Here is a 24,663-nt window from a genome sequence, read left to right as displayed (position 1 = left end):
TGGAAGAAAAAGAGTTTGGAGACTCCTGGACTATAGGCTTGGGCAAATGGTAGTCTCATTCCCAGAGAACACAAACTATAGTACAGAAAGAAATTCAGCTTCTGTTTTGCTAAATAAAACATCCACGTAGAAAGGTCAGCTAGGCAGATGGATTCTCATGGCTAGGGCCCACTGTTGGTAAATTAACAGTTGGATGCCTTCAATTCAATGTCCTATGACTTCACAAACCAAATATCTCAATCTAAACCTTCCTAGTCTTAATGAAGGCTATAGATTAATTACTCTGATTCCTGTAAGACACCGCCCTATAAGGTAAGAAGCCTGAATCTCATTCATCTCTCCAGTTCTTTCAAGGTCCAGAAATTTATCTAGCCATTTGTTAAGACACAAATAAACACAGTAGAATAATAAAACTAATGGAATTAATCAGCAGCCTCTGGCTCATGCTCTCATATTGTCTGTCTCCTCCCTCTTTCTAGCCCTTCCTTTCTCCTTCCCTCCCCACCCCCCTGCTGGCCTGCTCCTCTCCTCAAGCCATTCTCCCCAGACCTGTTTCTTTTGGGCAGTCAAGTCTGTTTAACTAAGAGGGATTTGAGGTCAAATTCTGTGTGACCCTAGCACCTGGAGCCAGCAGACCTTTGACCTAAACGCTGCAAAGGACTCTTCATTCCTCAACAGCTCAGCCAGGCTCTCCAGAGACTTCACAGCACTGACAAGCATTGCTGGATTTTTATTATTTGTTTGCAGATCTAAATTCATACTGATTTCCTGTTAGGCATATACTTCCAAAAGCATCCCTATGGATTGATTTGTTTAAATGTAAAGTTGTAGCTCTTTCAATCATGTAAATATATTGCCATGTATCTATCTTTGTGTGAATTCCTGTTCAATACCCTTTAAGGTTTCTAAGAACTCAACATTTTCCTTCTATAGAAATGGAGCAGAAGGGTGAAATGTGGCTCACAAAAGAATGTCCCAGTGGGTCAGAGCCTCTCTATGCTTCAAACTGTCATTAATCAGTCAGTCAGGAAAACATCTGTTAAGCTCTGCTGTATTAGTGTAATTTTTTTTTTAAGTACAGAGTCACGGTACTCTAAAAGTTATCTTCTATCCTCTGTCTTGTTTTGTTGTGGGTTGGTTTTTTTTTTTTTTCAAAACACATCTCAAAAACAGGAGATTGAACAAATCACAGCAGGGTATGTTTCTGGAGTTAAATATTAGTTTATCTGACTGCAGAAATACATAGCCAGAAAATGTTCTTTGTCTTTATTCATCCTTTTAATTAAGTTTATTGAATACCTGCCACTTGTGGCCAGGGCAGGACAGAAGAGAACAGGAGGGCCCTGCTCCAGATCCATTCAGGAACTGGGACAATAGGCAATAGGTAATAATTAAACAAGAAAGCACCAGACCTTGATGACTACAATGGAGCAATGTGACACAATGAAGAGTACTGGATTTTTAGGAGCAGACATTTAAGTTTACCTACGGGACAGCAGAAGGAAAATGCATTAAGATAAAGATGTGAGAGAAATATCACTAAATATTTATTAACAGCTTCATAATGCAGGAACTGGTTCCCATTCAACATGATAGCTCCTGGGATTATGACTCAAGGACCTTAGAAGGTAGGCACTCAGTAAAGATCAGGTATCTGTGGCATTTAGGATATGAACAATTACCTCCAGAATCTGTCTAACACATTCTTATTTTGCAAGACACCCTGAACTACTATGATAGTCACTATAGAAATGGGTCATATGTTTAATGGACTTGAACTAACCCGTCCAGCTCTTCTCAACACCAGGGCACAAAGACTAAAGGTAGATGCTTCCTACCTTGACCCTAACATTTTCATTTCCCATTTGTCTTACTCTGGGCTTAGGATTTTGCCCAGTCTCCAGCAGAAAAGTCCCTCCCTCTGTTTCTTAATCACAGTGAAAGAAGTGTGTGGCTACCAGGGTCCAGACCTACTTAGCACCTATCTCTTTCTCCACATATCTCCTCAGAGCTGTATCTGGAGATCAGAGTAATAAGTCTTCTCTCAGAAACTGTGACGACATCTCCCACAGGAAAGCCACTTCTTATGGTCAGTCCCTTCCTGCTCCAGCCTCAGTTTATTTGGGTGAGCTGTTTCTTGGTGCGGAAAGCTAGAAGTTGATTCATTCATTGACTCAATGCAGCTAAGGGAAAAACTGATGAACTTCAAGGGGGATCAATGGAAATTAAACAAACACAAAGGGAGAGAGAGAGAGAGAGAGAGAGAGAGAGAGAGAGAGAGAGAGAGAGAGAGAGAGAGAGAGAGAGAGAGAGAGAGAGAGAGAGAGAGAGAAAATGAAGCAACAGAACTTATTATCTGAGAACCACAGAACAATAAAAACCCAATAGCTGTAAAGGCAGTTCTATAGAAGGGAAGAATGTAAGGGTTCAGCAGGCGTATGTCTCCCAAGGTAAACAGAATTAACTTCAAGTTCAATCAGAAAATCAGCTTTCGGTCTTGCTTTCTCCTTGGCAAGTGAATTCTGACACTCTAATGCAGATACAGTCTTATTAGTAATAAGAACAATGTCAAAATAATGTTCATATGCTAGATTTAGGGGCCACTGAAATAACTTTGCCAAGCAAAATGCACGATACCCAGTTCAATTTGAATTTCAGATTTTTAGAATAAGCTACATGCAATATTTGAGGCAGGCTTATACTGAGGGGGAAAAATGTGATTACTACTTTTCTGAAAGTTAAATTGAACTCGCATCCTTACTTTTTTTTAATTTTGGGGGTAATGCATAGAGGAGTTACAGTTACTTTCATCAGGTAGTGGGTGCCTTAATTCTCACACATTGATACACCTTCTCATGTTTTTGTCCCTGTTTCCTACCCCCCCCCATCATCTTGTTTTCCCCCTTCCCTTTCCTATTTCAAATAAACACATATACAATATATCAGGTAACAAAGTCAGATACAGTAACAATATGAGATTAATCAAAGGGCAACGAAGGAGAAGAGAAATAACATAGTACATTAAGAACAACAATCATTCAAGATAAAGCTCCTGTTTCCATAAACCAGAGACCCTTTCATCTAGTCTCATCCTATATGACCTTATGTATCTAGGTTTTGCACTATTGCAGTCCTCTGATAGAAGAGTCCTAGATGTATACTAATTATTACAAATAAGGGAAACCATGGTGTCTTTGTTCCTTTGGGTCTGGCTTACTTCACTTAATATATTTTTTTCCCCAAATCTTTCCATTTTCTTACCAATGAGGCAATGTCATTCTTTCTGATGGCAGCATAGAATTCTGTTGTGTATTATTACCACATCTTCTTGATCCATTCATCTACTGAGGGGCATCTGGGTTGGTTCCATAGCTTCACTATGGTAAATAGTGCTGCAATGAACATCATTGTGCTAATGGCTTTAGCATTCGACATCCATATTTTTACTTTCTTTTTAAACCACTATGCAAAACACTCCAGTCTCTTCTTCCTGCTCATCTATAATGTCTATACTTAACAAATTCTCATCATAGCTTGGCTTATCAGATCTCCTAGGTGCTAATCTAAGCAACTGGTGCTTGATGAAGCCTGGGGCACAAGGCAGAGGAGGAAAGTTCTGAATCTGAAATCAGAACACCTTGCTCCAGAAACAGCTCTTACAAGCTGAGCCTCTGGCCAAATCTGTCTCCTCTTCCTAGTATGGAAAGTAGGCACAACAATCCCCATCTATCTCCCTCTGAAGTTCCCAAATGACTCTCAGCACCCTTTCTCAATGGGAAAATAAATGCAAACCACATAGGATGTTATATCCACCTGGCCACCGCACTGTTGTGACTTAAGCACAGAAATGGGAAGGGACTACCATGGACAGCTGATGGATGGATAGGGAAGAAAAGACCTTCAAATGGCCTCTGCTTAGTTTTTGTCTCTCACTGACATTACCAATACCTGCCAATATCAGACCTGTTCATTTCCTGCCCCCGTTTCTAAATTGCATTTGGTTTTGTTATCAGTCAGTTGCATTTATTTTGGGGCTTTACTATCGCTTACTCGCTAGGTGTAAGCGGCTTTCATTATGTAAGTGTTGTGGAGCTTGGCCTGGTCTATGCTCAGAGGCAGAGTTGCCAAGGGGGTCACGGAAGGCAGCCGTGATACAAGACCCTGTCCTGAGAGCCAGCCCTGATGTCAGCTGGGTGAGGTAAGCCTCCACACAGGGTACCATTCATTCACCTGCTGGCTTCTGGCCTCTCACTGATGACAGTCCACATCCAGAAGGCTGGTGAGGGCATAAGTAAAAGGACAGGTTTGTTTCCCATGGTTTTGGCTAGAGATGGTGGCTTGACTTCTGCATATCAGTAAGAGGACCTACAGGAAGCTGCCCTGGGCCTGGAAAAGGCTCCCCAACTGCCCTCCATTGTCTCTCTGGCCACCTGTCTGGACTTCAGCCTCTGAATCTAGGTCAGCCACCTCATCAGAGATGCCCCACAAGCATGAATGATTCTTCTCTACGACCAGACTCATTTCCCTCTAACTCCCATGATTACCACCAGTGGTAAGATGGCCTGAGTATTCTCTCTGAATCTGAACAAAGAAATGGTACATGTTTATCTACATTTTTAAGCAAACTACCCTGGGCTTGGAGTCTTTGTAGTCTATGACAGACTGGCAACAGTAGGACAAGTTAGTAAAGAAGGTAACAGAGAGCTCTGCCCTTGAACTTCAGGACTCTGATGAAGGCAGAAGAAAAGTGTGTGACTAACACTTGTGAGTCCTTGTACCATGAAAATAAGCCAGCATTGTGTCTGAATGACTGCTTGGATTACATGACCTCCACAGAAAAACATTTTGAACAGAGGTAGGTATTCTTTTTTTCTTGTTCATGGTTCTGGGTTTGAACCCAGGGACCTGTACTAAGCAAGTACTCTTATCACTTGAGCCACACTCACAATCTTTTTGTTATTTTAAGTTTATCAGATAGAGTCTTGTACTTTTGCTCAGTCCTTGGATAACAATCCGACCTCCAATTCTTGAGTTACTAAGATTATAGGTATGAACTTCCATGCCCAGCCTTAATGGGTCTTCTTAATTTTCAGTGCCAGCACATAAACAAAAGGTTTCAAATTAGTCTATACAGTAACAAGTGACCCTTGCACTTAACTCTTAACACCCCTACACATAACCCCATATCTCACCCATCCCTGAGCCCTTCAGTGGCTGCCACATGCTCTTAGACAACTAACTACATGTTCTTCCTGATTCCAGGAAGTTCTTTGGATTCAGAGTCCAAGTGAGAGAGCAGAGGCTGGGAGAGTATCCTGAGACAAGAATACATGGTGCCTGGGGGGAGCTGCCTCTGGGACTTCCTTCAACGCACTAGTACCTACTTGGACCTGGAGTCTGCCACTCTTGCTTGTCCCTGAAATGGTTTCTCTCTACTATCCTAGACCAGGTCTGGTTTCACTAGACTTGGAACTCTCTGATCCCTTTTCTGCCATGAACTGATTTATTTGGATTCATCTTTCGGAGTTTAACTGAAGGGTGTCTGGCAGACCAGGAGTCTACCTGTGGCAGATGTTGCCTTGGAAAGTTCTATACGGCTCACAGGGGCTCTGCTTGCCCTTCCCCTGGTGTCTCCCTCCCTCTCTTGAGAATGACATGGAGACAAATGGAAGGCATCTTTACAACTCATGAGAACCGGGGAAGAGAACCCTCATGCTCTCTGGGGCCCCAGAGAGTAGGAAGGAAGCTGGCATGCTGGTGGGCAAGTGCCAGGAAGCTGGGGTTGGGTCTAGACTGTGGAGTTGGGTCTACTCTGTCATTGTGAGTAAGTATGGACCTCTCAGTCTGGCCTTCTGAATTAACTCCAGCAGTAGGATGAGTTTTCCAACCCTACAGGACCAAAAAAAAATCCCTTTTCCTTTAGTTGCATAGTGCTGATTCTCCTCTCACAAAGTGCTTAAACACAAGACCATCCCAGTACACCCTACTGTCCAGTGGATGCTGGGAAAAACTTGGTAACAACTAGCTCTCCAGGAAGAAAAAAGTATATATACATATACACATATATACGGGTGTGTATACATCTATATATAGAGAGAACAAATTTTGCCAATACAAGATAGGAAACAGACAATATATAAATAATGAAATGTAGCAAATCAGCTACAATATTCTAATTTCTATATGGCCCATCATAAGCCTATGATTGCAGTTTAACCATTATTCAGCAAAGGCTGTGTTTGAAAACCATCTTACAAAACTCCCAAAATATGACAACTGAGACTCTAAGAGCTCTTGAGACACAGTGGAGGTGCTCTGGTGCTCATTATGACTTTTCTACAGTGGCCAGTGATGCAAGATTAAGGCCTAGCTAGACAAGCCTAGGCCCTGATCTTCGCACAGACTGGGCAGTGAGCCATTATAGGATTGAGTGGAGCCTGGTCTCCTTAATTCACCCAAAGAAGAAAGCCAAGCAAGCAGGATCAGATAAAGTAGGAACAGGTGTCCAACGGGAGTATATTCCAGGACTGATGGTAGCAAGTGGTAGGTAGCCAAGAAGACTCCATAGCCAGCATGAGTTAAAGACTGGAGGGAAGTGGTGCCATTGGTGAAAGAGAGCAGGGGTCGAGCAAGGCCAGTGTGGGCAAAGGCATGTACAAATCACCTCATGTCTTAGTACTCAGTTTACTGAGCCTTGCATGCAACAACTGCCATCCACTCTGTGCAAAGCACACCTCTAAGTTAAAGTCCTTGCTCTAGTGCAGGTTAAGTTAAGCAAAGGAAGTGATGCAACAAATAAGTACCCCAGTGGCAGAGTAGACTGTGAGGAAACAGAGTTTAATTCAATTATCAGGAGACAGTTGATATAAAATCTATTCCCCTAAAAGCATACTAAACAAGGTTCTCAAAGACAGGTGAGGCATGCCTGAGCACAGAGAAACCAAGACTCTTCAGGACCCTGGGTATGCTTCTGATGGGTAGGAGATTCCAGCAGGGGCTAAGAAGCAACAGTATTTTTCAAGCTTGTTTTTGGGTGAGTCGGTGTGAAGAGTCAGAAAGCCTAAAGTTCTATGGCATCTATTATGTGTAATCCTTCAAAACCTGGGTTATGGGCAATCAGAGACAAGCAAGATTGGTCCAGAAAAGACAGCTGCTCTTGTGTCCTGAAGGGCTAAATCTATGCACTGCCATACCAGCTCTAGGACCGTAGAGGGAATACATTCTCTACCTTATGGCTCTCAGGCTGGTCAGAAGCCCTCACTTCCACCTCTCTAGGGAAAGAGCTACCCCTCATGACCTCATGTTCTTGAAAGATCCGGAAGCAACATGGGAACTTCCCGAGACCTCATGGTAAGAAATCAGTCTTACATGAGCCATTGAAGAATGAATTAGGTTTCTCAATGATTCCTAGACTGTATCCCATGATCTACAAAGAGGGCTGGCGACAAGCTGGAAGGATGAAACTGTCCCCTCCCTAATCCTCCATGGAACACCCTACATTGAAGCTTTACATAGGAAGAGACATCTGATGCTTTGAAAGAAAAACACATTTCCCAAATATGAAAGGCCCCACAGTATTCGCCTCTGGCCTCTCTAGTGGTACAAACATCCTCTCCTAACCTTTCTCTGCCTTCCCAGCAAATATGATGCTTACCCAGATGCTTTTGTGCCTCCAGTTCTGGAACAAAGGGAAAGACAGAAGAGAAAACTTAGAAGCTACAGTCAGGATTAAAGCAGAGGTTACCAGACAAGTCCCACACCTGCTACCTCAACAATGGGGACGTACCCTCAGACAACTGGCCACCCTCTACTTCCAGTCTAGCCCAACACCTTCTGACGCTACAGTTGTTATCCAGAGCTTTTGACACCCCTCTTCGCTTTTTGGGGGGAGGGCCTTTTTCTTTTATCTTTCACTCACAGGAAACATGACCAATTTTTTTCTGGAGTTCTATCTCAATAAATATTGCATTATACGAGCAGAGGCACCGAGGAGCACCTTTGTGTCCCTCCGCTGAGTACCCTACTTTGATCTCAGTGTGTAGGAATGTCTAGAGTCCTGCATGACCAATTTTTGATCCTGCCTTGAGTAAGGACCATTTTCCCCAGGGTCACAAATCCCTTTAACTGATCCTTCCTGCCACACACACCGAGCCTGGGACACATATCTGGTGGGAGGCGCCCTAGCCAACCTGCCTCTCGGATATCCTTTCATGGAAATGAGCCCTGGCTCCTACCATACCACCAAGATGGAGATCTGGGTCATGCCAATGGCTTAACAAGCATCCTGAGCCTGTTTCCACCTCTCTGCACCTATCACCTTACTTAACTTCCAATCATAATAACAAGCAAGGTAGTCGCCAAAGGATGGCGAAAATCCTTCACACGGGCAGAGAATCAGCAGTAATCTGAAGTGTCAGTTATCTTGAACTACTATGGAGAGATACAAAGGCAGACTGTTTTGCTTTCGCCGCAGACTCCATTCCAGTTCAATTCCTTTTCTCCTCAGTCATCCATAAGACGAGCCTGACCTTGACCAAAGCCTTAGTGAATGTACTTTTTAAAGAAGCCCTTCAAAGTCACCTCCTATCTTTCTGGAGAATAGAGTTGCTGGGGACTGATAAGTGAGAGTCTAAGGAAGGACTGGTATTTTCTGGGTGACAGATGGCAGTGGTGGTAGGGCCCCATGGGTGAGGAAAGGGTTTGCTGGGCAAAAGTCTGTCTCTGGCTGTGGCACTAGTCAACAAACCTCCTTGGAGCCAGACAGTCCAGGCAGACTGATTAAGCCAATTCACTTTTTATCTGGGACTATGGCATGTGCCTAGAAGAATGGAAATCCAAGAAACATTTTAGGTGATAGAGAAGAAAAGAGAAACAGATTTCTCTCTTGAATACTTTGTGGGTTTTAAGTAGTTGCATTCAAGATGGGGCCTCTGGACCTCTCGCCCTAGACTGTGGCCCTCCACATACAGACAGCATCAAAATAGTCTGGAGGGCTTCATAAATTCAAGGTGGCTGGGGCTTATGCTGAGCTGTTGATTCAGGAGCAGAAGAGATGAAGAATCATGTGTCTAACAGGTATCCGGGGTTGCTGATACTACTCTTCTAGGTCCCACTCACACTTTGAGATCAGCTGTCATATGCCTTTGTCCAGATCGACATTAGCCCTCCACGGTCTGCCTGCTGCCTTTGCTCAGATCCATCTCCTTCATTACACTTAGGAAACAAAGGTTACCTGAGACCCTATAAGGAAAGGACAGCCATGCCCTCTCTCCAGTGAGGTATGAGATATCACCATGTTCCACTCTCATTGGAGTGTGATTTCTCAGAAGCCCCTTCCCTGACTCTGTAAAAGGAAAAAGGACTAGCAAGCTCCCCCAGCCAGTTTGCCAGGCCAGCTCTGCTGTCTCCATCACCAGAACCTTGCATTAAACACCAGTTTAACCCCCAGTTTCCAATCCACTCACATCAGCACCTGTCCTGTCCAAAGACTTCTCCAGTTGTCAACAATATCGCCACCATAGTCTTCCTCTCTAGGCTGAAGAGCAAAGCAGAATTTTCATTCTGTGGACCAAAAGTTTCACACAACTGAAATCAATGGATTGTGGTTCAAAACCAGCCTGGGCAGGAAAGTCTGTAAGACTCCAATTAACCACCAGAAAACTGGACATAGAGCTCAGGGATAGCACCCAGGCTGTGAGTTCAAGGCCCACAATAACAACAACAAAAGATGCTCAACCCACAGTGCCTCATTTCACCTAGCCCCCTCTGGCATGTCTCCAGAACAGAACCTCATCCACAGTCATCTTGCTCATAGAGCTTCCAACCCCAGCCAGCCTGAACTGGAAGCCTCTGCTGTTCCTGTATCAACCTGGGCTCAAGAACAGTGAGGGGGTCTCAAGAAGCAACCCAAGGCCTGCCTCTGACTTTCTAGAAAGATCTCTATCACTCACAGAGACCTTGCAGAACTCTATGCAGAAGACAAAGAGCCCAGCAGGCAGACTATTCTTACTTTCATATGATAGCCTGGAGGCAGAGGATGTCTGACTCTTCCTCTTCCTCTTTCTTCCTTTTCCCATCTCCTTCCCCACTTAAATGCTATATCCATTTTTCCTCCTCTATGGTATCTAGAAGGGAGCATGGAGAAAGTGGGCTTCAGTTTCCACAAGTGAGAGATAAGTAGGTATCCACACATCCCTGCCACGGATGGCAGCCTGCGACTGTGCATCTCCACAGAATGTGCCCAGTAGTCACCCCTTGTGCCCTTCCTCTGCCCTGCCAAATTCTTGTGCTTGCCTTAGTTTGCCTGTCACTAACAAATCACAAAGCTGGCCTAAGGCACACTGTTCTAGTGTTACAGGTGAGGAAAGCTGAGGACCGAGAAAGAAAGAGGAGGTGTCCAACTACAGAAACAGTTCCTGGTGAGGCTAGGCACATCAAACCCTCGTGTCCCAGACTTGAACTCGGCGCCCTTGTCATGGCAGGCTGCTAGGCTTCCGTGGCACTGCCTAGTGGTCCTGACAGGTGGTGCTGGGTCCACAGAAGACCACTGGGTGTCACATGGGGACAATGGGATGGAGTCACTGTATTCTTGAACACACTGTGTGGCCTTGGGCAGCATTCCTAATGAATGCACTGTCCTCTCCAGCCTGAGGGCCCCTTCCTACTATTCTTAGTGCCTGAACATTTCTACAGCCAGAGTCTCTACTGCCCCTTCTAAGTGGACAGAAAAGATGCTGCAGCAAACAGATGTGTGCTTCTGGTATTGGTGATACTTGGGCTATAACCAAGATCCACACTTGGGATGAAAATTAGGTTATTCACAATTACATTCTTCCAAAGCAGAAGAGAAGAGATTCACAATTGCAAGTGTTATTCCTGGAGCATTTCACAGACAGCTGTCCATGAGATGCTTTTGATATTTTGGGAACTCCTGAAGTCTAGTTTGAGAGAGATTCAGGACCCATTTACAGAATAAAGGCTCTGTGAAGTTCTGTAGGAAGAGATCTGGTGGCACTCTCTGTCACCAGCTCTCAAGGTGCAAATGTTTCTATGGCATTAGAGACCAACACAGCTCTGCTTATCCAGGTCCAGACATGCTTTTTTTTTTTAAAAAAAAAGGAAACCTAAATGAAACATCTCTAGACTATGGAAACAAGAGCTTTATCTTGTGTGATTGTTGTTCTTAATGCACAATGTTATTTCTCTTCTCCTTTGTTGCTCTTTGGTTAATCTCATATTGTTACTGTGTCTGACTTTGTTGCCTGGTATATTGTAGATATGTAAGTTTATGTGAAATAGGAAAGGAAATGGGAAAACAAGATGATTGGGAGAGGTAGGGGGAGGAAAATGGGGACAAAAACATGAGAAGGGATACCCATGTGTGAGAAGTAATGCATCTACTATCTGGCAAATGTTAACTGTTACCCCTCTATGCGTTACCTCAACAATAAAAAAATAAAATTTAAAAAAAGAAGAAGAAAAGGAACTCTGCAGTCACCAAGAGTATATTTACCTGCAAAACCACCCAAACCAAGAGGAGCGAAGAGAGGGGAGAAGGAGAGGAGCAGGGAGAAAAGAAGGGAAAACAGAAAAGAGGGAGGAAAGGAAAACATAGGTATCTCTGCAAAGTCTAGTCCCTACATAAACAACTTTGCTGACCTCCAATCTAACCCATTCTCTTCTCTATATTATAATGACTTACAATCTAAAATATTTCTCCAGTGAAGGATCTAGAAAATGAAGACAGAAAACAAAAACTGCAGCCCAAAGCCTGAGCTAGACACCAAAGATTTCTCTACATGCAATGGAAATGTATCCACTCACCATCTAATCCAGACCCCTAAACCTAGAAAGAGTCAGGGATAGGGAGAGCTAAAGACAACCCATGGGATAGTGAATTTGAGGGGCCAGGTCTGGAGCTGCAACACAAGACCCATCCCAGACCAGCCTGGCCTGGCCTGGCCTGGCCCTACTCTGTAACAAGACACAGCCCTGACAGACATGGAGGAGGAGGAGGAGGAGGAGGAGGAGGAGGAGGAGGAGGAGGAGGAGGAGGCGGCAAGACAGTAGAAAGATATATAAAAGGATTGGGAGGATTTGGTTACCAAGTTGCACCAGCCATTTCCTGGAATCCCATCAGTAAATTCTGAGAATAAGAAGGGGGCGGGGAAGGAAAAACAAGACAAGTAACTGGCTAAGGACGGGGTATGTGGTAGAAAGGAGATATGCCTTCTTCTCAGGTCAAGCCAGGCTGGCAGACAAAGCTCCCCAGGGCCAGAAAAGGTCCCAAGACCCCAGGGGCACCCCAGCTTCTAGCAGAGAAATGCTTGAAGTCTTCCCAGGCCCACCCCATCCTTGGAAAGCCTGAGAGGCAGATGGGTTTCCTGGTACCAAAAAACAGAAAACAAAGTTCTTTTGTTCTCCTTTCTCAGGTCTGTCCACACCACTCCCCTTTCCCTCTCCTCTGTTCTTTCTTCTCCCTCACCATCCTCCAACCCTCCACTCTTCAACAGCTTCTGCCTCATCCCTTTCTGTTTTTCTAGTCCATCTTGGAACTTGCATGGCTCCACCTCCCACTGTTTCTTTTATAGCTCTTTGCATCCACAGGTACCTGATGCGGACCTGAACCTCTAACCACCTCAAATAAGCAGGATTTGGGGATAAGAGTAACAAACAGTGCCTCCCTTTTCACAGAAGGTTCACAAGTCTTGTACTTGAGCTCTTTCTCTGTATTTCCATCTTTCTTCTTTCTCCCTCCATCCCTCTGTCTCTTTGTCCCTCTCTCTCTCCTCTCTCTTCTCTCTCTCTTTTCTCTGTCTCTCCCTTTCCCTCTCCCCCTTCTCTCTCTCCCTCTATCTCTCTCCGTCAATCTTAGGGCCTGAACTCAGGGCCTGAGCACTGTCCCTGGACATTTTTTTTTGTCAACGCTAGCACTATACCACTCTGAAATACAGAGCCACTTCTGGTTTTCTGGTTGTTAGTTGGAGATAAGAGTCTCATAGACTTTACTACCCTGGTTGGCTTTGAGTCATGATCATCAGATCTCAGCCTCCTGAGCAGTTAGCATTATAGGCATGAGCCACTGGTGCCCATTAAGAAAAGTTTATGAATACGATATATCTTGATCAACGTCACACTTTTCAATATTCTGACCTGTCCCTCCCTTATTTATTCCTCCCTTGCTCTTAATTTTGTAAGATACATTGGATTCTTATCTGCATTTCCCCTTCTCCTCCTCATTCATCTATCCTTCTCCCCTTGATCCCACCCCACCCCCTTGAAGTACCTACTTCCTGTTATTTTATTTTGCTGAAATTTGATTTTGGCTTTCTAATTATACTATTTGAGATCTCCCTTGAATCTTCATTTTACAGCTAATACATTGATATATACTTGCCATTTTCAGTCTTTTCCTCTTCACCTACCAGCCCAGGAAAGGCAGAACTGCTTTGTCTGTGTCTCCTTAGCACCACATGCCTTGACCGTGGAAGCACCCAGTTGTGAGAGAAGGTGGATGCACCCTACGTTGGAAGGGAGACAATTTTGAGGATCTGGGGAAAGGCCACCATCACGGCACTTGCCAAAACAACATATTTGCAGTTGGGCTCATTCTGAAAAATCCGTTGCATTCTCCCAAGCTATATCTGAGAGAGACAGAAAGTGTTCAGGCAAGTTATATCCAACGATTGAAGTGTTCAGCATTTTTTTTAATAGGAGGGTTACATTATATTCACTTGATAGAAGGTGCATTACTTCACAAACATGGCTACCCTTTCTCATGCTTTTGTCCGCATTTCCCTCCCACCATCCCTCCCAATCATCTTGTCTCCCCTGCTTCCCTATCCTATTTCAAATAAGCAAATAAACATATACACAATATATCAGATAACAAGGTAGGATACTGCAACAATATGATATAGCCATGGAACAGCAAAAGAGATGAGAAATCATATAGTACGTTAAGAACAACAATCACACATTCTATGGCTCTTGTTTCTATATCCTGGAGATCCTTTCATTTAGCCTCATCCTATATGGCCGTAAGTATCTAGCTTTTGCCCTATTGTAAACCTCTATAAGAGAGTCCCAGGTTTCTACTAATTATGACAAATGAGGGAAACCATTGAGCCTATGTCCCTTTGAGTCTGGCTTACTTCACTTAATATGATTTTTTTCTAAGACTTTCCATTTCCTTACAAATGGGGTAGCTTTAAGAAATCAAGACGACATGGCGTAGAAAGCTAAAGCACTGGAAAGTCAACTCCCTTGAGCAGCTCTCCCAGCAGATCAACATCCACACTTCCCCTACAGCCAACATCCTGTCACCAACCACAGATTTACCTACAAAGCAATCAAGGTGCTAGTCTATTTTAGGAGAAGACTACAACACAGCAAGCTGGCTTGGTATTATCTAAAGGTAGCAGAGGAATGATTTTGTTGAAGGAAATGCATCTTTATCTCTCACCCTGGATTTTCTGAAAACCTGGTAAGTCATTGGTATATATACAGAGTGACTGAGGTGTGCATATGTGTGTGTATGTGAGTGTATGAGAGAGAGAGAGAGAGAGAGAGAGAGAGAGAGAGAGAGAGAGAGAGAGAGAGAGAGAGAGAGAGAGAGAGAGAGAGAGAGAAATATGGTACCCACACAGAAGCAGAGACCCAAGTTCTCCCTTGGCCTCATGTAAAGGGCTCCCAAAGTAATTTGTGCCCATTTGTTTTACAGCCTAGAAAACCCTTTCAAATGGTTCTGAGAAACTTCCTGATGCTCTTTGACCTTCCCTGAGCTCTCAAAGCACAGTTGCCTGAATCATTCATCTCGCCTTGCATCTCCTCAGTCTTTCTGTGCAGAATTTGCATGTCACTTCTGGAGGTTTTTGGCATGCTCTGATCTATTGTTCTGGCCACAAGTATAGGTTCTTGGAATAAAACTCGGGGAAATGAGAGATTTAGAATGTAAGCTGTACTATGACAAAGAAATACTATCTTCCTTCTGACATGAGGGTAGTATCAGCTATTTTAACTGAGGTTCTCATTCATCTTGATGCAAAGCAGTGGTTGAAAGAAAGTTTGAGAAGTAATTGAATGCAGGTACCATCAACACTGTTTTTTCCCATGCTTTGCTGTCTACCACGGACCATTCCAACTCTATACATCCTGCTTTCCTTGGTGGGTATATCCTAAGACTCTGTGTCTGTATCCACTTTGGAAAGGCTTTGGAAAGGCACTGGTGCCAGGACTTAGTGGCACCACAGCTCCCCCTGGTGTACTGGAGGAATGGACTCCCTTAGACATTCGTAAGAGATCTGTAATGTTAGAAATTAGTAGTCCATTTAACTCCTATATGAAAATAACAAAAGACCTGGGAAGTTCCAGAGAATATGGAAAGACCTGAATTTTTCTAAGGGCTGAAAATTCTTCAGTTCCAATTTCCTCATTTCCACTGACACCATATTTGGTTGATATGGGTTGCCCAAATAAAGGAAGTCAGAACAGAAGGGAAGAAGAAGGAGAGTGAAAGAAAGGATTTTATACCTCACTTGAGTTCTAATTAAGAAATATGGCCTGTGCTTGCTAATTCCAAGTATCAACTGAAATGTAGGTTATTCTAGAGTCTGTTTTTCTCTTTCCCTTGATTATATTTTATAATCTTTAATAGTTTAACCCTTTTCTCCCAACAAGATTTCTTCCAAGTATTTAATAAGGCGACTTGAAATTTCAAGAGTTCCACAGTTACCTGGATAAATTCAAAACCAATGAAAACTCAAATATCCTAAATATCTATTTGCTCTACTGGGGTTTAAGTTTAGCTTCTTCTGACTTGGTAGATATGCACTTTTACCACTGAGCCATCTCTCCAGCTCTGATTTTTGCTGATTATTTTTCACATGAAAGCTCCCTTTCTCCCTGGGCATGGATCTGAGTACAATCCATCCATGTTAGGTGCATGCCACCTTATTCATCTATTGGCTGAGAAGGGAGTATCTCAAACTTTTCTACCTGAATTGGGCTGGCCCTGAACCATGATCCTTTAAACATCAGTCTTCCAAATAACTAAGATTATTCGTGTGAACGATAACTCCCAGATTCCCTTCTCAACTAAAGGAAGCACTTGATGGATTCTCTTGGGTACATCCATATTTCCATAGCTACTATTTTTGTATTTCTGAGTCATTCTTGAACATTAGCACTGTGGTGCTTTAACAAGAGAGCTGATAAGCCAGAAAGCTACTAAGTGATTAATGAAGAACTGGTAGCATATACAGTTTGGCCACCCTGTCTAAAGGAATAATTAGCGTCATGGTGAAAGGAAGCAAGGAGTTGTGCAATTTCTTCAGGCTATTCAAAATAGCATGCCATATAAAACTTACAATTTGTTGATTCTTAGAATTCCCCATTTTCATGTTTGGTCATTTTTAATACCAAAAGAACTAACTACTGAATATATACAAACTTTGTATACATTTTAATTAAAAAATCTTTTTGAAGTCACTAAATATCAGGTGTCAGTAGATTATGTAAATCTAAGTAATATAAAATTATGTAGTCATACACAATATACACATATATGCACATGCCAAAGTATATCAAAATGATGTGTTTTCTGTCTCTGTTTTGGCTAAGGACATAAAAGAGAACAAAATAACAGGAAAGCTAGAATCAAAGCACCCCACTTATCAAAGGGGCAAGGCAATCAGGCAGAGGGCAATTAATATTCCTGGGTGAAATTGAACAAGGAAGGACAGAAATCGTGGTCATATAATCTAGTCTACCATCTCCAAAGGGAGAATTCTGAGGCACATTCCACAGAGTTCCCCAGAGAGTACCCAATGGGATTTGTCCTCAGTTACAACAGTAATCAGCTCAGAAACACATTCTCTGTTTTATTCATTCCATCTCCCATATCCTATCTTCTCTCTTCTTGTTACAATATTCTTCCATTGAAAAGCCTAGACTCACATCCTTATCCCAAGCTCTGTTAGAAGGTGAAATAAAATTAAAACACTTCCCAAACCATACTTTTCCCTTGAACACAGGCTAATGGATATCCAAAACTCAGAACAAAAAGCTTCTGGGTCATGTTCTCTACTTAGAAAAAGCAAAAGAGAAATATACTAAAATACATACAAACTAACAATGTACTGATTTATCCTATCCCAACAGCATGCTCATCACTGCTATCATGATTGAGAAACACCAGGGACACAATCAAGGCCAGACAATTTCCTGTCCTTTAAGGACCCACAACACTAAACAGACTCACAGGACTAGGACCTGTTGAAAGCAATTTTTCTATCCCTAAGAAATTCTGATGCTGTTCTAGCATCCTAGAATGAGGTTAAATATTACAGGCCACAGTGTTATAGTACTGAGTGCCAAGAATACAACTGAATTTTATTGTGAGGCTCCTTCCATGCCCCAATCTGGATCCCAAGCCACATCCAAATAAATAGCTGGATTCCTTTTTCCGTGACTATGATTTCTTGAATTTCTTTTATATACCTTAAAATAAAAGAGGGGGGAAGGAAATGGATGGATAGTGTTAAATATTTGATGGGAATCCAAAGGGAAGAGAGTTGCCTTATATAAGCTCTACTTTTCCTTCTAGATTTCAGACTGGTCTCTAGCTCTATATGTGCTTTTGAAGATTATTATCAGACATAGGTTCAAACGTAAGCACAATCTAAGCTATATAAACTTAAAACAAGTTATTTATTCAGACTGTTTCAGTTATCAAATTGGGAAGAATGATTACCTCCAGAGTACAAATCAGATAAAATGACAAGTTCTAGACCACAGTCCAAATCCACTAAGAATAGTTACCCTTACCCACAAAGACTAACATGACTCAGAAACAGGAGGCTATAACTTGTACTTCCATAGGACTTCGATTAGTAAAATATGAAGTGTCCTAGACACTAGGTTCAAATTTTCATATGCTAAAAGTTCTCCTCCACAGTTCCTAACTTCAACAAGAGCTTTCTTCTAAGTTGATACACCAATAAACATTATACTTTATCCTTTTATACCTTTATACCCTTTAGTTATCCCTTCATAGTTAATCCTTTAGTTTATATCCCTTTATACATTCAGTTACTTTTATGTTAGTGTTCTCATTACAGTTACTGTTAAAGAATATTATGTATAGGCATTTTTCAGTGGTAAAAAGTGGTCAGAAGTTAACAAGCTGGGCACTGGTGACTCATGGCTGCAATCCTAGCTACCCAGAAGGCTGAGCTCTGAAGATCAAGGTTTTAAGCAAGCCCAGGTAGAAAAGTCTGTGAGATTTTTATCTCCAATTAACCAGCAAAATGCTGGAAGTGGAGATGTGGATCAAGTAATAGAGTTCTAGCCTTGAGTATAAATGCCATGTGAGGGCTCAAGGCCCCAAATTCAAGCCCCAGTACCATCAATCAATCAATCAATCAACCAATAAAGTTAGCAAGGCTATTGAGTATGGTTTATATGAAAGATATCAAAATAAAGCAGGAAAGGCTGACTTCTGTCTTTGACTTATACTCAAGGCTATGCCAATTAATTCACGATGTTACCTCTTATCCACTACACCACAATCTGTACCTACTACAATCTACTACATACTATAAGATATAGTTGGATCTGATTGAATACCCGTAACCTATTTCTACAACCTAGTTCCAAATGATGCATTTAAAACATATTGATACCAAACCATGAGTTTGGCCTAGTGCTAGAGTGCTTGCCTAGCATGTATGAAGACCCGGGTTTAATACCTCGATACCACATACATAGGTAAAAGCCAGAAATGGTTCTGTGGCTCAAGTGGTAGAGCTCTAGCCTTGAGAAAGCCCAAGGAAACTACCCAGGCCCTGAGTTCAAGGCCCAATACCAGCAATCAATCAATCAATCAATCAATACCACAGACTACCACAAGATATACTGTTATTACTATCATTGTACAATATACTATACACCTCAAGATGCTCTTCTGTTGAGGCCAGGGACATTGTCACATGTTCAGACAGTAAACAGTCATCTCTTTCCAATCCCCCACCAAGACCAAATGCAGCCAATCAAGGAGGAAAAATCTTGGTGGGGGGATTCTAACACATAGGACATAGCCCTAGAGCCTAAGTCAACTGAAAGCCAATTCATTTTTGCCTTTCAAGATTCTACATAATTCATGTTCACAAATGAGTAGGAGAACTGAGTTGTGAGGCCTTTCACCATTGCAGATTAATTTTGGCCTTGCTGGCCCATGGCTTTTAATGACTGCCTATGTGATTTGCAGGCTTAATTTTAATTATACATGGAATGGTAAATAGCTCTATGATGTATTTGACTTCAAATGCTTCAACACCACATTGTATCTGGAGCACACTCTTAGAAGCTCAGTAATGTTGCCCTATAAGAATGTTCAGTATACACATGTACCAATTTAGGTTCTTGTAATTCCTTTGGTCTTCTTCCTGCTTTCAGTTTCTAAGCTCCATGTTGGAAATGTCTGGCTTGTTTCTAGAAAAAATACTATACTTTTTAAAGTAGTCATATTTTGAACTCAGGACCTCACACACTTGCTAGACAAGAGCTGAACATCCTCATTAATGCTGACAGATGAAACTGGAAATGTGAGCTGATAAAAATGTATTTATTATCACCCCAGTTTATCTGTCCCAGTTTATAGGGTTTAGCAAACCACATAAATTCTTTTCATATGCAGAAAGTGTATCAACTTATCCCAAACCAAAGCCCAACCATAAATTTCATTAATAAATCTCTGAAATAAGACAAAAGGAAAAAACGATGTAGTTCCTCCTGACTCACTGCCTCTCTTTCCACGTACCACACCCTACTATCCTATTACATGGAAGAAAAAACAAGACAGCTAGGGTCCTCCAGAGACCACAGATCACTCCTGATCTAAATAATTACATTCAAAACCACTGGGAGATTTTTTTTTCAGAGAAAAGAGAAAATTTTTATTTAGATCCATGGGGTAGAGAAGGGAACTCAACAATGATTATGGTGGTCTTGGGCCTGCAGCAGAAAGAGTTGTTCATTGGATTGGCTGTGGAAGAAAGCTTGACCTTGGAATGCAAGGCTTCCAGCAGTGTCTTCAGCCAAATCATTGACATATGTGCCTGACTAAGGAGACAAATGAGAAAATGTAAGGTATATGCCCTGGAAAAATAGAGAGATAGGCATCTATGTTGGTAGATATAATCTATACCTAAAGAGAAAGATATTTGGGAGCCAAAAAGAGAGAGATGTAGGTAGGTAGATTGGTACATAGATCATACATACATACACACACACATACATACATACATGCATAGAGAAAAATGTTTCTTCCCAGAAGAGTGTAAGAAATCTATCTTCAAAGAGTTCCAGTGCTAATCTCTTCTGAATAGATAAGACTAGAGGCTCTATAAGGCTCTCCCCGCTCCCCACACACAAATATAGGTAAGCAATGAGCACATGAAATCTGGCTCTTTCCAGGAGTGTGAGTGAGGGAAGTAGGAAAAGGGTCAGGTGTTTTGGGAAGAGGGTAGAGGGGACACGAGGGAAGGAGCTGCCATGGAGAATCAAGGAGATTCTTTTGGAATGTATATGGAGAGTCATGCTTCACACAGCAGCATAGCCTTTGGGATCACACAAGGATGGCAAGGCCTCAGTTGTGACATTCCCTTTTGTAATCAGAAAATGTCAAAAACATAATACCTTGTGTTTTTGTTCCTTTTCTGGAATAACCTTCCTGCTTTGTGGCTCTGTGGGAAATTCTTCAGATGACACACTGAACACCTATATCTCCCCGCTTTCACCATCTTCTCACGGCCCCCAGCTCTGGCCAGCAGTACGGTTCTGGTTGAAATGCCCTCCCCTTCATTCCCCTTCCTTACCCCAAGTCCATTGATCCCAAACAGCACACTCATCTCTCCTTTTATGTAAGTCACTGTGACATAGTTTCTCCTGCTAGGAGGACCTAGTGAGAGTCTGTCACAATGACTAGAGTCAACATGAGATCTTGGCTGGGTAATCAGGGGAAAAATGAGACAGGTAGATATAATCAAGCAAGTTCTCACAAGGACTCCATAAATCTGATCGGTGTATACCATCAGTACAACCATAGGAAACTCCACAAATCACACAAACCAAGTAAAAGTCCCTTTGCTGCTAAACAAGTCCTTGTCTACTGGGATATTAGATAGGCATTTCTGGTGGTTTTGCCGTTCTGTTTCTAGGAATCTCTTGAACAAGGACTTGAACAATGTAGAAATTTTAATGAATGTATTGAGGAATCGGTATAAAATATTTCAAGTATAATTGGATCTTTGATACAGGCATACACCCATGAATCCACCACCATTAATCAAGGTAATAAGCATAGCTGCCATTCCCAGTGGGTTCCCTGTGTCCCTGTGTCTTTACCAGCTCTTCTCCATCCCCTCTTCAGTGTTCAATAGCATGGCAGTTAAAGCTCTAGACTGGCACAATAATTGAACCCACTATCCCCTGCTCCATTTCCCCAGAACCCCATAGAGACACAGTTTCAATCCAAAAAGGCATTGTATCCAAAACGATAAGAGATTAAACCTGGTAAAATAAAATGTGCCCCAAAGATGCCTTACGGAAGTGTATATGAAAAAATAACCATAGAGTTTAGGTCTTTTTTTCTTTTTTGAGTTTTGAAGGAAAGGGGAATTTAATAGATGGTGATGATGGTGGTGGTGGTGATGATGATGATGATGATGATGGTGGTGGTGGTGGTGCTAGTGGTTATGGTGGTGGTGGTGCTAAGAAACAATTTTAAAAATCACTTTGAAGGGTTGGGAGTTTGACTTAGTGGTAGAGTGCTTGTATAGCATGCAGAAAGACCAGGGTTCAATTCCTTGGTACCATATACACAGAAAAACGCCAGAAGTGGTGTTGTGGCTCAAGTGGTAGAGCTCTAGCCTTGAGAGAAAACCCAAAGACAGTGCTCATGCCCTGAGCCCAAGCCCAGGAGTGGCAAAAAAGATCACTTTGAAGTGTACATCGAAATAACCCAGTTCAACTACAGTGGCAAAGGTTGCCAAATGGGGAAAATGACAATAGGATTGAGGAATTGTGATGAGGGCATAGAAACAAATATGAGGAAAAGGAACTAATTTGTACACAGTAATTGATTTTCCCCAAACTTTTTACAAAAATAATATAATCAGACTTTAAAAAAAAAAATGTGTGCTGGTACTGAGGTTTGAACTCGGATTAGACACTGTATGCAAACTTCTTTGCCCAAGGCTGGCACTCTATCATTTGAGCCCCAACTCTACTTCTAACTTTTTTTGGTGTCTAATTAGAGATAAAGAGTCTCACAGCTTTGTCTGTGAGAGCTGGATTGGAACCATAATCCTCAGATCTCAGCCTCCTGAGTAACTAGGATAAAACTTGTAAGCCACTAACACTCAATGCTTGATTCTTATTGGTCAACATTGTTCAAGAAGAGAAATTCAAGTAACCTCCACAATAATGTAACCTGAAGAATGATGAAAGAATAGTCAAGGAGCTCCTGCCTCGTATCATAGAAATATGATCATCTTGAAGACTTGACAAAGGCTAGAAATAAAAGGGATGAGTCTATGGACATACCTGGATTTCAAGCCTAAGGCCAAAGGCTTCGAAACCAGCAGCATCAGGGTGGCAAAAGGGTACCAGCAGATGTCATTCCTCCCTTTAAAGCTGAATTGTTACTCTTCATAAAGAAAGGAAGTTATTTTTCTAGAGGCCAAGAAATCAACAGTTCTCCCTTCAGTCTTTAACCTAAGACCCAATGTCATAATCCTAGGAAGAGCCACACTGCTGGAAAAGAGAAGAGAAGAAGGATAAGAAGTCAGTGGAGTTGTGGGAGAGCTACATGAGTATCTGTGAATTCTCTTATGTGATAAGGGAGAGCCAGGATGGTTGTCGTACACATGGGTCCCAGGCATTGCAAAATGTCCCATGCTCAGGGAAACCCTAATTTTACTCTACTATCACTCAAAATTCTTATTTTTTTCCATGGGTGATCAGGCTTGAACAGGTGTGAGCTGCTAGTGCCAGCAAAATTCTTCATTTTTAACATGTTATCTTGCATGAAACTCTATATAATAAAGATCATAACTAGTTCTGAGAAGGAATGTCTTTTTTTTTTAAGGAATGTCTTTTTGCTTGAAGCACATGTTACAGAAAATGGTCACAGCCAAATGGGTAAATCATATGGGAGTATCTAGAAATCATACAGTGGCCTTTCGTTCCCATCAAAAGTCAATCCTAGATTCTCTCACCCTAATCAGGGAATTTCTTATCCTCATTTTGTCTTTCCTTCCTTACAATGTGAAGAAAGTATCGTCTTCACTATTGAAGGATAGTGATTTTCTGAGGAAACAAATATTTCTACACTGTTTGTTTCTAGACTCACCCAAATGTAAAAATATCTTTGTGGGATTACCCTTCATATTTCTTCTCAGTAAGAATAAAATAAAGTTACTCAGATCCAAAAATTTCTTGACAATAAAATCTGACTACTATAACATTCCAAAGCAAACATTTGGGGGCATCTTTGGTCTTTTCCAAAAATGAAGACTTGGAAGATTTCTCTAGACAATTTTATATATATACATATATATGTATGTATGTATGCATATATGCATATATGTATATATATACACATTGCCATTGGGACTGGACTCAGGGCCTGAGTACTGTCCTTGGGCTTTCCTCAAGGCTAGAGCTCTACCACTTGAGCCACAGCACACTTTCAGCTATATATATTACCGATGAATCAAACCTGGGTCTTCATGCATGCTAGGCAAGCACTCTATCACTAGGCCAAACTCTCAGACAAATATATATATATATATATATATATATATATATATATAAAATTATGTGGTACTAAAGAATTGAACCCAAGTTCATGCATCTTAGGCAAGCACTCAGCCACTAAGCCACATTCTTAGCCTTCTCTCCACAATTTCTATCTATTCTCCCATCACCAGGATACAGAAAGGTTCAAATATAACTACACTCCTGTGCTTTGGATTGAAGAATTCCAGGACTAGAAAGAGCACTCATCCATGGAATCCTGTCTCCTCAGGAGGCTGAAATCTGAGGATTTTAGTTCAAAGCCAGCTCTAGCAGAAAAATCCCTTGAAACTCTTGTTTCCAATTAACCACCACAAAGCCAGAAGTAGAAATGTGGCTCAAGTGGTAGAGCTCAAACTTTGCACAAAATAAGCTCAAGGACAGTGTCCAAGCCCTGAGTTCAAGCCCTAGGACTGGCAAAACATAAATAAAAATAAAAATGAAATCTATCTTTCATATCCAGCTCTAAGAATTCTGCCAAAAAAAAAAATTGGAGAAACCAAGTAATGCAGATAGATACTGAGGCAAGCCTTCCTCGCCTGTCATCATCCAACACTCACAAATCAAGATTATCCCTTCAGGCCCCCTTCCTGTCTTCACTCACTCTCATTGATCATCAGGAAGGTCAGGAAATAAAGTTCCAGCAAGAGATGCCAAAGAGATCAGACTGAGTCTTCACATTGTCTCTTTGATCCAATCCTGGTCAGTAGAGTTCTGTCACATATCTCAGCTCTTGGGAGTAGAGTTATATATTAAGCACGTATGCTTTTAAAAATCCAGCAATTGTTCATGTGCCTCATAAGG

At 41.9% G+C, this 24,663-nt stretch overlaps 1 protein-coding gene across 4 annotated transcripts in view; it reads right to left on the bottom strand.

The window, feature by feature from the left end:
- The window catches only part of LOC150048760 (uncharacterized), a 237,125-nt gene extending 212,522 nt beyond the window's left edge, over nucleotides 1–24,603 (bottom strand). For 3 of the 4 annotated variants that reach the window (XR_016539143.1, XM_090354787.1, XM_090354785.1), the window contains exons 1-2: nucleotides 24,464–24,603; nucleotides 22,606–22,815 (exon numbers count right to left, since the gene is read on the bottom strand). Coding sequence is in view for 3 of the 4 variants with exons in the window: in XM_090354787.1 (XP_090210913.1) it covers nucleotides 22,606–22,649 (44 nt within the window). In the remaining variant the exon portion in view is untranslated. The remainder of the gene's footprint in view (nucleotides 1–22,605; nucleotides 22,816–24,463) is intronic. The other variant, XM_090354786.1, reaches the window with a different exon arrangement.
- Between the last annotated feature and the right edge of the window lie 60 nt (nucleotides 24,604–24,663).

Source organism: Megascapheus bottae, chromosome 21 (genome assembly GCF_031878675.1).
Source record: "Megascapheus bottae isolate mThoBot1 chromosome 21, mThoBot2.hap1, whole genome shotgun sequence".
In the NCBI taxonomy this organism is placed as follows: domain Eukaryota; kingdom Metazoa; phylum Chordata; class Mammalia; order Rodentia; family Geomyidae; genus Megascapheus; species Megascapheus bottae.
This window is presented reverse-complemented; position numbering and strand designations above follow the sequence as displayed.